Source organism: Dromaius novaehollandiae, chromosome 17 (genome assembly GCF_036370855.1).
Source record: "Dromaius novaehollandiae isolate bDroNov1 chromosome 17, bDroNov1.hap1, whole genome shotgun sequence".
NCBI classification, from domain to species: domain Eukaryota; kingdom Metazoa; phylum Chordata; class Aves; order Casuariiformes; family Dromaiidae; genus Dromaius; species Dromaius novaehollandiae.
This window is the reverse complement of record NC_088114.1, coordinates 2,391,814-2,406,219: the sequence shown is the minus strand read 5'-3', so window position 1 is coordinate 2,406,219 and position 14,406 is coordinate 2,391,814. Positions and strand designations below refer to the sequence as shown.

The window sequence follows — 14,406 nt, the reverse complement described above, 5'->3', positions numbered from 1 at the left end:
CGGGCCGAGGGGCCACAGGAGCAGCCGCCGCTTCACGCCTGTTGTGCCCTTCCCTTCCCACCCCCTCCACGGGGCTCGCTCCCCATAGCCAGCCGATCCTTCCCCGTCACTCAGCGCAGGGCCAGGTCCCCACCGCGGTCTCACCAGAGCGACTTCGCTGGCTTTGGTGAGACGACCAAGATGAGAACGTGGCTCCAGCTTTCCAGGCGGGTCCTGCCACCCCAGCACCACCTCGCCACCACGCAGGACACGCCTGAAGGACAGAGGCATCTGCTCCAAAATGCAGAGCTCGGGCTGACGGTGCTTACCTTACCCACCTCCAAAAACGCTGCAAAGCTCATTTGTAAAAGGAAAAAAAAAAGTTTATTTTCCTCACAAGAAGCACATAAAATATACAGTACATTTTTTACAAACAAAAGTAAAAAAAAGTGCATTATGCATCCCCTACCGCAAACGTACAGTACAAAAGATACTGCATATTTAAATATAAAACCGGAATTAAGAAATACAATGAAATAAAAGTAACATTGTTATCATAGAGTACAGCAATGCATCGAAACAGCTACGAGTTACTCACCCACCTACTCCTCTCTGGATTTATGGTCACTACCTACCGAGGACGGTCTCTGCCTCCCAGCTCCGGAGCCGCCTCCCCGTGCGGAGAGCGGACAAATGTCCGCAACATGAACAGAGTGACGTTACCGAGTAAAGAACGCTTTTATAGAGAAAGGACAACCAGAAAGACGGCTATTGCTATAACACAGACTGACGAAGCATAGACTGGAAATAAGGTGCCAGTTTTGTGCATTTCAGGTTTTACATCAGAGCGTGACTTGGTTTGGATTACACCTGGAAATCCACCGAGCAGAACGTGGCCCTCGGTCTTTGGAACGTCTCGCCGGGCATCCCCCGCCTGCGCTCCCGCAGCGATGCATAGATAAACCGGACACGGCGGCACCGGGGCACCAGGAGCCACAAGCCGCGTGGCATTTTCGTAATACGCCCCGTTGGTTTTGCCATATACAGAGCAAGAGGGAAGCGGTTAGCAACTCTGAGCTCAGCAGCGATGGGAGGACTGAAAGGTCGATACACAGAAGTAGCAATGGTCTTACTGCCACTGGAAACACCAAAAGCACCAAAAAATGAAGAGCAAACAGCAGAGTTTAACAGCTCAGCAAAAATACACAGTATTTGTAAACTATTATTAAGGCACTCAATTGTAAAAGAACAATTACAATACATGGGAGAGGAAAAAACATCTACTTTCTCATGCAACAAGTCTAACGGAGTCTGCAAGCATCATAGGTTTGGCTACAAGACCTTGGACATGGCACGCTAATGCTTCCAACGCACATTGGCCTTGAAAACAGCCAATAATAAACTACGTCTCTATCCCGACAGCATCGCGTTGCGTTAAGCAGCAACAGAGCTTCAAGTCTGACGAGCTAAATTGTGGGACTGGTGACACAGTCATGCTCTAACGACAGCTGAGTCCACGCAGCAGGTTTTCGGTACCGCCGCACAGGAGAGGCGGTCGCGCAGAGCTGCGCCCTGGGAACGCAGGCGCTCGTATGCAGCAGGATTTGGCAGGCACTCAAGAAAACAGGAAGAAATACATATGTTCACTTGCATCATTTAAGACCTGGGAATTTTTCTGAACTCGTTCGAGTCAAAGCCCCACTTCTTCCCGTGACCGGTCAGCGGGAGCGCGCGGGAACGTTATCCGCAGCACCGAGAGGCACCGGCGCATCGGCATCTGCTCCTCCCGCTCGGGGCTGGTCCCCGCGGGGCGATGCTCCGGTCTGGCCGTCCTCCGCCCCAGGCCAGCTGCGACGCTGGGGCAACGCACCGGAGCCCCTGCCGTGTGTGGGGCCGGGCCCCACGGGGCGACAGCGACAATGCAACGAGTTGTGCAGCTCTCGCGCACACACGGGCCTGAGCGGCCGTCCCTCGCTGCGAATCGAGGGTCTGCTGCAGGCGCTCGGGTAGGGGCCAGTCCTAGAGCTGCGCGTGCCCGGGGGAAGAGGAAAAGAAGAAGAAAAGAAAAAAACCTACAACATGGGAAAACAGACAAGAAAAATGCAAGCCAGGCTGAGCTCTGCCTCCCCATCCCAGCTTCACCAGGCAGCACCATCCCAAGCAAGGACGTGCATCGCGGGGACAGCGGCTCTTCCAGGAGCAGCTGCCCTAGAGCGCGAGCACAACTCATGTACAGAGAGCAGGAGCGACTGCAACTGCCCTCGCAAGCTTCAAGACTGACCGCTGTGCCGTGCCCAAACCCGTGCAGTGCCGCGAGCTGCAGCACTGCAACTGGGAGCAGAACGGCAAATAAGAGCAGCCATCCACCGTGGTTGTTCTAGCAGACGCTACTGGCAAACCCTCAAGAGCCCTGCAGGCATCAGAGACAGCGTGGTGGCCTCCTAGGTGCCTCCCAGCTCTTTGCCATCACCTATAAACAAGAATCTAGGTACAAACAAGCATAGTAAAAATCATACAAATACAGGAAATGTATTACAGTAGACGTGGGCTTGCAAATGCACTCGTGGGACTCTGACGTTAGGGAAGGAGAGTTCGGTGAGATGTCTGAGCCGGGAAGAGGGGCAGGATGCGTGCACCAGGGAGGCACAGCGCACAGAACGGAACCAGTCACTTCTGATTTCCAAAATACGCAAAAAAAATGGGGGTGAGGGGGCAGTGAAAAGGACCGATCTGTCAATCACAGGATCCAAGTTCAAGATACCTCAGACTCCTGGTAGCCTGGAAGCGACACGCGGGGCAACCAGGGAAGGGCCGACTCTGGAAGTGACCCAGCACGTCACACGCACAACTCCTGCCCGTTTCCCGAGGTCCCTCGCACAGAAGCTTTTGCTTCAAACCATCTCTCACGATGGCGATAGGAAGTGCGCCCTAAGCTAAAGGTGTACATAACATTTAGGACTCTTTAAGGAGAGATGTTTATTTACCAATTCCCAGTCCATATAATTCCTCACACTAACACAAAAATGTGCGGTCTTCTGGTTAAGGGGAAAAAAAAAGTAAACTCTAGGTGTTCGGGACAGTAAAACACATGGCTCGCTTTCTCAAGACATTGAGTTTTTGATTAATACAGGCTGAGTTTTACTATTTGCAGCCCTGCTCTCCACCCTGCCCTAAGAAGTAGATTTGCAAGAATGGCTTTCGATGGGGATTTGTACCTTTTGGAGAGCTCAGACTCGCAGCCCGGTTACCAAACGAGCAGTACGTCAAATCGATCAGTTCGCCATCGCTGAGCTCTAAGGTCTGCTTTGACCCCAAAGCCTGCTTCAAAACCTTATCCCAAATGAGCAAGCAACCATCACATTTGCAAAAGTGCCTGAGTCACTGCAAAGTTTAAACCCAATTCACATTCAGCGGGACTCTGAGAGCACCGACATCAGGAGCACGTCCCCCGCGCTCCTTCCGAGCTCCTCCCTCCGGAGCTGGCAGGAGCACCCAGCACCGAGCAGTCCTCCAGCCACGCTCTCAGGTTGGCTGCCCAAAACAGCCCAAGAAAACGTGCGTTTCATATAGCATCAGTGAACTGCTGCATTTCAAGCGTCTCCCACTGCACGGCAGCAAGAGGAAGAGTGAGGGAACCATCCAGGAGAGCCGCCGGCCCGGGAAGGGAAGCGCTTCCCCGGCAGCATCACTACGCGACACCCGGCAGGCCACGGCCCCGACGCTCTGCAGAGAACGCGGTCAGCCTACGTCTACTTCCTTTCAGGTCATGCCTGCTCTTCTCTGAAAGGAAACCTCACCCACACCTTCAATATTCATTTCTTTCTGGAATGACCCCATTTTTCTGTCTGGCTGCCAGGGACTGAACCCTGAGGTCTGCGCCCAAGACTTACGCTCAGGTTCCCAGGGGAGTTCCTCAGGGCTCTCCCGGGAGCGGAGGAGGAGCAGACCAGTTCTGAGCTGACCCTCGATGCTGCGCAGGCAGCAGGTCCCAGGCAGCTGCCGAAGGGTCTCTGCAGCAGGGCTTTGCTCTGGAGCAGCCAAATCCTGCCTGGCAGAAGCCAGCGGTTTCAGGGGGCAGGACTGAGCCAGTCTCGCCAGCCGCAGCTGCAGCGCCGTGCAGAAGCACCAGATGCTGTTTAACCACGAGCACGGCTGCAGCTGGGCAGGGAGGCCAGGAGAACTACTGCGCCCGGCTGTGCCTTTGCCCGTCCCGGGTACCCAACCTCCGCTTCTCCCACGGGATGCACGCAGACCCACACGAGAGCAGGATTTACAGCTCTGTCAGCATTGGCAAGAGGCTGGTGCAGCCCTACAAGAGCTGGGACACGTAGACACGGCCTCCCCGCTCCGGGGCGTGCAGCCTCCTGCCAGCCAGCATCAATAACTCCTTGGACTTCACACAGCACGAGTTTCGGAACAGCCTCCTAGGCTGCGGGGAAACCTAGGACGCAGGAACGGTTCTACCAAAAACAATACCAATAATCAGAGAAGTTACACATTTGCCTATTGCCTACGCAGCTTTCAAATGCATAGCACACCACGAGAGCCGCCGTTCTCCCTCGGAGCGGGAGACGGCTCAGTTATCTTGCCTGCAGCACATGCCACCAACAGCCCAATGAAGAAGGGTCTCCAGCACAGGAACCACAACACTGATACAGCATGACAACGTTTCACTAGGGTTCACGGTCGCTTACTGGCCAGGCTTGTCATTATCACTGGGACATTACAAACCACAACAGCAAAAACACCCAAAGAACAAGACGTCTGTCCACTTTAACGTAAGCCTTCAACAACGATACAGTCTAGATGTCATGCTGTTATCAACAGAAGACGATGACAATTCACCTGGTTATACAGTAAAGAAGGACTAACGTCAGCAGATCACACACTCAATACGAACACAGCTTTACACTCCTTCACTTGACTTCATAGCTAGATTACTCAGTGCAGAAAAGCCTAGTCTCAACACTCTTTCAGGTCTTTACAGTTAACGTTAAGGTAATACCTTCAAAAAAATGGTAAGTATTGTGGGAAAACCCTTTAAAAAGAAAACAAACCAAGAGCAGAAGTCGGCAAAACAGAGGTAGTGTTCATGTCACCATTTTAAGGATTCTTCCACAAGTGCCTGTTTTAACTAGAGACTTGTGTTTGTTTTGTAAAAAAAAGAAAAAAGTATCAAAAAAAGTCATGACTAATTATTTTGTTGCGAGTTTCAAACAGAATATTTCAGCAATTTATATAGATAGATAAATAGATAAAGTATCTATCTATATATGCACACACACGAAAACACATTATTATACTTGGCAAACAGTACTAGAAATAGCATCCTGCAGGACAACAGGCAGTTCACACAAAGTCCTCTTCTAAGCCATGCAATACATTTTATTTTTCCTTGTGCCCTTCATCACGATCCATTATGTTTCTTTTTCTCCCCACTTAGGATACAAAGAGGGGAGGAAGAGGTGGCATCAGATGAACTACCGCCAGTCAGATGATAAAACTGCATTGGTGCAATGAATAAATGCCTTAAAAAAACAAAAATCCGAACCACCCTCACTCCCCCGGCAGACAGCATCAACTTTTGCCCATCCAAAGCGTATTCTTCAAGTTTCCCACAGTCGACTTCGCTACCAGTGTGGAGCTGACATCTGCACTCCTCAGAGTGGATTGTGGCTCACAGAGCACGGAAGACTCGCTTGAAACAGCTTCTTTCGAGTCCGTGATGGTTGACACATCCATGTCACTCGATAAGTCCTCAGAGGACAAGTTAAGACATCCTAGCTTGGCGAGAGAATTGGACCTTTTCAGAGGAGAAGAAACAGTCAAACCAGCCAGCCGCAGCCTGGTCTCGATTTCCTGAGTTCGCTGCTTCACCAGGCCGGGCTTCCCCCGCACGCTGTGGATGCTGTCGCTGCTGGAGCTCCGCGTCAGGTTGGAGCTCCGGGAGGACGACGGCGTGTAGCAGATGGTCTTCAGAAAGTCCTTTGTGAAACTGCTCGTGTGCTCCAACCTATACATGACGGGTGTGGAGGTCTTCTGAGAGACTCCCTCCACGGCGCGTTTGGCCTCTAACTTCTCCACATCGTCTTCTGCGTCTTCAGGTATCAGGGGCACTGGCCCCAGAAGTGGTACTAGGGCATGATGCGAAACCAAATCCTGGCTTTCTTCCACAATGCCAGAGTCAGCTCTGCTCATGGGGGTCTCTCTGAACAGCGACGAGGCTTCCGACGGGATGCCTTTCAAACGCTCGAGTTCTTTGGTATGTTTTCTAACCAAGCCTGCTTTCTGCAGCTGAATAAGAGACTCCTGATGCTGCATCAAGTAACTGTTTGCACTTGGCTTTTCCAAGTCTTTACTGAACAACAAGTACTTTAGATCCTTCGTGGGCTTGCTGTCCTTTCTGGCTAGGGAGTCTTCCTTTACCACTTCTGCAGCAAGGGGGCTCTTGTCACAGTGTGAGTTGCTCTTGGCCAGCAGAGTTTTGACAAGGGTTTTTGGTGCATCTTTTCCTTTCTCTGAAATACTGTAGTGTTGATCAACCACCGATTTGCAAGTACCAGCTTCCAAAGTACCAGTCCCTGCTGAGAGAGGAAGCGGACTCTCATTATTTTTAGTTCTGATTACCTCCTCGGACTGGGACTTGCTGGGCAGGTGGTCTGCCAAGTTGGAAGTGATGTGGGAGAGGAGAGCCGGTTGTGTGCAGATGGTGGAGCTGCGACGTGCAGTGCCTGAATTCAGCTTTTCACACTGCTCCCCAAAAGACTCGGGAGACAAACTGGCCGAGGAATACATGCAGTCAGCGCAAGATTGATAGGAAGGCTTGACTTTACTGAGGATCCCAAAGACGGCATCATGCTGCAAAAAAGAAAACAGGTACAGATAAATGCGCACAGAACAACGCACCAACAAACAGCAGCGTGAAAGGCACAGAACAGAAGAAACATTTACAGCTGAGCAGATCTGAAAGATTCCCAGTTCTCTGTTAAGGCCCTGCAGCAGGAACAAAAGTCACGTACTTTCCCAGCAGACAGTAACTTCACTGGAAGAACACCTACCATTTCAAGCGATGGTCATGCAAGCAAGTTGCCCAAAGCAGTTTACAGTGCACTCACATGTGTGCGCTCTTTCTCTGGCATCTAAATCCACAGCTTGGGCAAGCAAAGCCCCGTTCAGAAGCACTTCGAAAAGGAAGCAGCTCATCATGGAATGAAAGGGTTTATCCAAGTCAAATGAAACTGTGCTATGAAGATGAGAAGAGCAGTTTCACTTGCAGCAGTCAGCCATGCTAGTCATCTACAATTCAATTCCATACGCACCTCAAAATCCTCCGGGCAACTCCTTTTGCTGTTGTTGTTATTCAAGTTCTCTCTATTAAGCCTGCTCTCCTCCTTGTGCACGGATAAGCGACGCTTCCACTTCTCCATAGGATTTTCCTCCCTGACACCATCCTCCCCCAGATCCCTGGGGCCTGGCACTATCCTTCCCTTCCGAGGGCTGAATTCTAGTTTCTTCTTCACTTCCTTCTCACAGAAACCGCTCAGCTCCGTTGCCGGCTCTGCTGTCTCCAGCACTTTCGCTGTCTCCACCCTCCCATCAGAAGACGCAGACAGAGGCTGTCCCACCAGCGAGTCAGTATGCTCTGCAAGCGCGTCCCGCTCCAGCTCCTCCACTTGGAAAAAACCCTCCCTGTCACTGGGCACCTTGTTCTCCAGCAAGGTGTCCGAGAGGCGCCGGAAGCAGTAGTTGAACCCCACAGCCACGTCTGTGCTGGCTCGGTTGTCCAGGTACGCTGACTGTGAAGGCGTGTCCAGGTCGGCTAGGCGATTTTCTAGGTCAATGTCCAGGCTTTCGAGTAAGAATTCACCCGACCCTGTGGTGCCATCCGTGTTCTGCGGGATGTTGCTCTCTGCCTGCTGTTTCCACAGCTTATTGTGCCGCTGCTTGCTGGGGAGAAGGAAAAGACACAAATGACTACAGTGAAGCTGTTGCTGATGTGATGGCTGCGGTGCGAGTTGAGGGCAGTGCTTAGTTCCAGGCAAGTCCCCCCACTTCTACATACAGGGGGGATTCACAACCCAGAATCTAAAGACTGACTGGTGGGTCCAGCCCTGCAGTCCCACGTGGGCAAAAACGTCTTCGGCATCAGGACTGTGTGTGTCACGTCTGCCTGCTCCAGAGTCTTTTTGACCCAGCACACCCTCAGCAGCGCACCACGCTGAGCACACGATGGGAAGAGGCCCCGTGCAGAGCCCCTCAGGGCAGAGGGGCACAGAGCCCTCTTTCTGGGTGAAACACTCTGAACCAACAGCTCTGCGTATCTCATGGCACAGTTTCTGCTGAACCAGACTGAAAAATTTTTGTCTTCTTCCCCCACTAGAGCAAAGGCCAAGTCGAGCATGCAGAAACCCTTATTAGATACTACAGCACTTGCAATGACAAAGAAACTTGATTGGCATGGTCACCCAGAACTGTAAATGATTTGCCTCCGACACTGCCTGAGCTCAGTTCTGCCTCATAAAACAAGAACAATGTTTTGCTGAACAGCACTGGCTGCTAAGAAATACGAACATGCTTCCCAAACGCAAAGAAATCCTCATTGAATTAAACCAGAGCAGATCTCCCCAGAAGACAGCTAATTTCCATCCAGGGAGGCCTGGCACAGACGAGGTTTAGAAAAACACAATTAGCCCAGGCTTCTGCATCTGTCCTTTAAAGAGGGCCCTTCTGTACAGCGGTCTGTCCTGCAGACTACAGTACCATGCACGCTTTGCCAGCGTCTGCCATGCTTATCAGCAGAAGATGCTATTGCCTCAACAGAAGCCTGTGAAACCTGATTAACATTTTGTGATTCACCGAAACGTTAGTCATTATCTCTGATTAGCTCCTTTTATTTCCTGCAAGTCACCTTTTCATTCACTTTATCACCTTACCTTGCATCTAAAATGCCCTCATATTCCAAAAGCTGTCTCATGAAGCCTGCATTTGGTCTTGCAATGCTGCGTTTTTGCTTCACATAATTATAGGCTTTTTCCAGGGACCAGCCAAATTCCTTCATTGCATAAGCTATAACAGTAGATGCTGACCGGCTAACACCCATTTTGCAGTGCACCAGGCACTTTGAGTGATTCTTCCTGGAGAAGGAGAAAAAAGGAAAATCTCTTACATCTTTCTGGTTATTATATTTGTCCTCAATGTTTTAAATGGTAGATGGAGAGTACTTTTGTCCTTCTGACCTCTCTCACACCCCAGGTCAGGAGGTGGCAAATACTTTCAATTCAGTAAGCCATGAAAAGAACCCCTCTCTCCAGAGAAGTCACAAGTTGGAGAAGGGCACCCTCAATCCTGCTGCCAGAGACCACCACGAAGTCTCCTGCCTGCCCACTCATGTCTTTGGCCACAGGGATAAGCAGGAACAACTTGAACGCAGAAACCCAGCAGTCTGACGGGCTCTGTCACCACCTCTTGCCTGCAGAGATGGCTTGCGCTAGCCTAATATGGACATGAGTTGGAGTATTTACAAAGTTTCTTGAGAAGAGGAAACGTTCTGGTTTCCTCTTGCAAGCTAAACAGCAACGATAAGAAAATAAAACCACAGGCTAGGAACGGGTTAATCCCTGACCAGTGCAGGAACAGGCCAGGTATAAAGAAGTTCCAGGGACACAGAAAACTCCTGGGAAAAGCAGTAATACAAAACCGCTGTGGCCATCTTCAGCTGCAGTGCTGCTCCAGGGAGCTGCAGCTTCAGTGGCTGGGTGAAATACGCAGGGGCACAGTTTCACCCTCTTCGCCCAGACCTCAAGCAGGTCTTAGCGTAAGAGCATATCCAAGCCACGGCTAAGCCACGTCTCTCTGCCCACTTACTTGGCCTTGTTTATAAAGTGATACGCCTCATTCCAGTGAGCCAGGAGGTCTGTTGTCTCCTCATCATACACCCGGATATTATGATATGCAAACAAACCAGGGAAAAAGTTATCTATTTCCCTGGTCACGTTTAAAATGTAGTCAATGCTGCGGAGAATGAAAAGAAAGATAAAGAGTTGAACTGCCGTGGCCGTGAAAGGGGAACCGATACACACTGTGAATTACATGAAATCTGACACAATACGTGCTGTCAGATTTTATCAACAGCCCAATCCTGAACTCCTGGGACGCCTGGTGAAACAAGTCGCACGCCCGACTCGCAGGGCCTGTCCATTCACCCATCTCTCACCACCGGCATACCCCATTCAGAGCATCGAGACCTTGGGCACAGGAGGGAAAAGGACAGGTTACAATGTCCTGGCAGACAGGGCAAAATAATCAGGAACTCCCCGCTGTTTGTCAGCACAGCTCCAGCAGACTGGCCTGCCTCTGAATCCAGAGCAAACCCCAGCATCGCTGCGGTGCCTGTCGACCGGGCATCCTGCAGCGCCTTGCAAAAAAGAACTCGGACATCCCCACGAGGCAAGCGGGTTTCCCACCCTTATACGGGGACGCTGGCAGGAGGAAAGTGCAAAGACTGCAAGTGATTCGTTTGGGCAAAATCTGGGAACAGAACCCAGGAATTCAGTCTTCAAATGAAGGCTTTTGCTACAAAACCGTCCTTTTCTCTTCCTTCCAACCAAAAATATGAAGTGAGAGTCGCATGATCTCTCTCAACTCCTGCCAAATATTACAGCAGGGTTTACAATGTACCAGGGGAGAACAAATGCCCATATTGATTTATTCATATCACTCAGACAAATCAAGGACACAGGATATTTATTTCAGAATTTGTTCAGCTTTAACTTTTAGAAACTACATTTCAAGATGCTTCCATCGTAGATCAAAGTATTAATGTGCTGCCTGATTTACTTGTTCAAAGATGTTCAGACATCTATTCCCAAGGACTCCAAATTAAACATTTTTAGTCATGCTGTTAAGCAATATTTCTCAGTTTCTCACATCGGGGTTCGTGTACGCCTTGGGGAAGCAGCAAATACTTATATGCAAAATTCTCACTCGTCTAAAAAGCGTGAAAGTAAATCAAGCCAAGAAGTGGTGCAGTGATGAGAGTGTGGTGAAAGACAGCCCTGCAGCTGCCTGTCTGGGCAGGTGAGATGGAGATTGCTCATCCACAGGAAGTTCTGCTCCATTTAGATAGGGCTTTTTCCTAAGCTTAGCACTGTAATATTTATTCTATTCAGCCTGCAGGAATTCACACCTGACACAACAATACGTATGTCCGTTTCACACTGCTACACAGTGGGGTATTTTTGGAGATCTTGATGTACAATACAAATGAGAAGCTTTGTTATCTCCACTCTACGTGTGGTAGAAACAAGGTAGAAAGGATTTCTTGACCAAGGCCCTGACAGCAAGTTACCCACATTGGTGGGAACTGGACCCAGACTTGGCCCTACAGTCTATGAACATCTTATGTCATCTCAAGAGACCTGAATGCAGGTTAAAGGCAAATGACCCAAGGTTTCACAGTCTAACATTAGTGTTGGAAAGACGCAGTACTCACCCGGAGCCCTGCAGTTCCTCGAGGTTGGAGGCGTTCCACTCAGACCCCTGCAACAGTCACACACAGAGACACAAGATACACATTTCAGAAGAGCCGAGGTGCTGCTGCCCCCTCACTGCTCCAGCTGAGCTGAATCCACCTGGACACACTGCCTGGAAACGTTACGGACCTGCTTTCGGTGAGGGTTTAAGAGCAGGTCAATCAAACAGCTGGCAGAGATGCCACAGGGCAGAGCTGATTCTGCAGTGGGCCAGAGGGAGAGAGGCTACCTTGGCTCCGGAGACCCTTCCTGTTTCCTAGGATCCTGCAATCTCATCATCTCAGGAGCATTCCTTAGCTGCCAACTGAAAGATTTGTAACGGTTTCTGGAAGGGTACAGTCAGTACACCAGCTTTGGGGCACTGCAGAGAGCTGCAGGATGCTGGCTGAATCCAGAGGGGTCCTAACAGTCTCGAACGCAAGCACACAAAAAGTTTAGAGTCCCCTTGAAGTTAGAAGGATTAAGAATGAGGCAGAGGGGCTGTGCAGGAAGAAATCTGAGGGGTGCACAATTTATGGTAGTGGTTGTTAGAGACACAACAGTAAAAGGGCACAACTGCAGCCACCACTGTGACTCGACACAAGGAGAAGTACTGCCAAGGACCTCCTGGAGGGTTATCAGAAAAGGGACGTTACGTCTTCATCTAAGGACTAGTTCTAGGCCAGTATGGGACAGTGCACATCCCAAATCACTGCCCACTGGCCACTCTGGGTTTTTAACCACAAGATAAATAGAGCAGGGAAGTGAAACGATTAGGTTTAGCATGGTTGGGATCACAGGTATATGAGAAGCGAGGCAAATCCTGAAAGTTATGGGGCTAATTACACTTTGCATCCCACCTGTCCCGGCAAAAAGGGTATATAAAGTAAGCTTTGCCCCCAAATATCAACATTCCCTATGAGGTTCTCAAGAAAAAAATATGACTCAGGCATAAAGGGCACAAATAGGTTCATCTCCAGTAAGTCTTTGTTCCAGATGGCAGTGCCTGGTTTTGCCTGGAGTACCATCTAGTGGCAAAAGACTACAAGAAACACACATCTCTGCTTCCGCACAAGCTTGAAGGGACATCATCTTCAGCCTTATTCTTCATATAGCTTGGGCCATGTGTAAGGAATTGATAGGCGCAATCAAGAAAAAGAATACAGTGATGCTAATCAGCCGAAGGGCAAACAGTTGTCACACCGGAGCAGCATCCAGAGCTAGACCCTTTCTCCATCTTAAAACAAAGTCTCCATTACCAGAAACACAAAATGAGTGTACCTAGCACATGAGCTATGCCATGGTATGTCCTCAAGCAGGGTGAACTTGCCAGAAAAGAACCACTATAGTGTCAGAAACAAGAGCTTAGCTAGAAAAAAAGGGTTTCTGTACTGTGGGCTTTTACAAGCAATACAGGCCCTGGGGTAAAGACTACACAAAGGGCTAGATAACAAGCTTGCTCACGCTGCACAATTCAGCCTTGACACCAAATTGAGCTTCTCTTAAGCCCAGTGACCTGTCAGATCACTCCCACCAAGCCTCCAACCTTTCTGGAACCCCTGATGCTGCAGCTTACCAGATATAAATGATCAAAAATCAGAGACGGTTTGTCCATCTGACCCAGGATAAGCAGCATTTCATTGTCTATAAATTCCTTGAATTCTTTCAAGTTGCAATTCATGTGTTTCTCCAGCTCATTTCGTATCTGTAGAGCAGAAAAGAAAGGATGCCACCTAGAATCATGTCTGTTCAGCAGAAACATTTGCTGGCCCTCCTCTGCCCAGCAAGGTTCCAGTACACATCCTGTACTTCATTAAAGAGAGCAAGAGGGATTTGCCCTTTTGGCCACAAGCAACCTCACTACATGGCATCTCTCCAGTATCTTAGGCCCTCAAATTTAACATCTCTAAATAAAGCTTCAGACAACATCTCAATATAAGCCCCCCCATTTTGGGGTGCCCGTTTCTTAAAAATAATGTAAGAGATAAGTCAGTCCTTGGAGAACAGCTAACATATAAATGTGAAACCCATTAGAAGCAAGAAGTGAATAACGGCAGCATCACTGGTAAAAAGAGAATCTAGGGGTTTCCAGTATTTTCCCTTTTTAAAATGTCAGGACACAAGTATACAGTTCTCTTCCTGCATCTCTGCCTGAGGCAGGTGTCAGCTCTGCTTAAGTCACCATGGAAAACGGGTAAAGCTCTTAACTGTTGGTGCAATCAAGATGCGCTAAGAGTTGAGAGCATATACACAGACGAGTCCTCAGCTCGTGCCTCGAACTTCTACAGATGCTCTACACAAACACGTATCTGAACCTTTCAGACCTAAGCCTTAAAAAGGAAAGTGCTGCATTTTAATAGCCTCCCTTGAAAAACAAACAAAAACCCAAACCAAAAAGCACTATTGCCATTTGCTCTGAAAATGTTTGCACTGCAGCCAGATCTATTTACATCACCCTAGGGAACAGATCCAATCTAGCTTTAGCCTCGACCTGTGATTCTTCATCCATAGAATCACTAGCAAAATTTTGCCTGCAAGCCACTGACATTGCTCACAAGCATAGAAAATAGAAGCTTAATATTGAAGCCAACAAGGAGAAAGGAAGACACTGTTTGTAGCACATAAGTTGCTCTGCACTGTCCACGAGCAAGTGAGTATCAGGTCATTCACCTAAAACAACTGTGTACATTCACAGTTGTGAGGGTTCAAGCCATGAACTACATCATCTGAAAGTGCTACCTTTGCTTGTGCAATTCACAGGGACGCACTGAAAAGCAAGTGGCTGCAAATTCATGGCTTGGACATGCCTACATGTGCTACAACCAGCTGTAACGCAGGTATCATCCCTAACGCCACTCTGTTGGCAAAGAAATGGGCACTCTGCACTTCAGAGTCAAATGCTTGTTACTAAGGGCTT

The 14,406-nt window shown here is 49.3% G+C and overlaps 1 protein-coding gene across 5 annotated transcripts in view; it reads right to left on the bottom strand.

The window, feature by feature from the left end:
- Nucleotides 1-337: 337 nt before the first annotated feature.
- SSH1 (slingshot protein phosphatase 1) overlaps nucleotides 338-14,406 on the bottom strand; it is a 43,464-nt gene continuing 29,395 nt past the window's right edge. For 2 of the 5 annotated variants that reach the window (XM_064521892.1, XM_064521893.1), the window contains exons 10-15: nucleotides 13,066-13,194; nucleotides 11,471-11,517; nucleotides 9,844-9,990; nucleotides 8,913-9,113; nucleotides 7,299-7,926; nucleotides 338-6,837 (exon numbers count right to left, since the gene is read on the bottom strand). In XM_064521892.1, the coding sequence (XP_064377962.1) occupies nucleotides 5,557-6,837; nucleotides 7,299-7,926; nucleotides 8,913-9,113; nucleotides 9,844-9,990; nucleotides 11,471-11,517; nucleotides 13,066-13,194 (2,433 nt within the window). In that variant the 3' untranslated portion in view covers nucleotides 338-5,556. Of the gene's footprint in view, nucleotides 6,838-7,037; nucleotides 7,223-7,298; nucleotides 7,927-8,912; nucleotides 9,114-9,843; nucleotides 9,991-11,470; nucleotides 11,518-13,065; nucleotides 13,195-14,406 lie in introns of all 5 variants that reach the window. The other 3 variants (XR_010392017.1, XR_010392019.1, XR_010392018.1) reach the window with 3 other exon arrangements.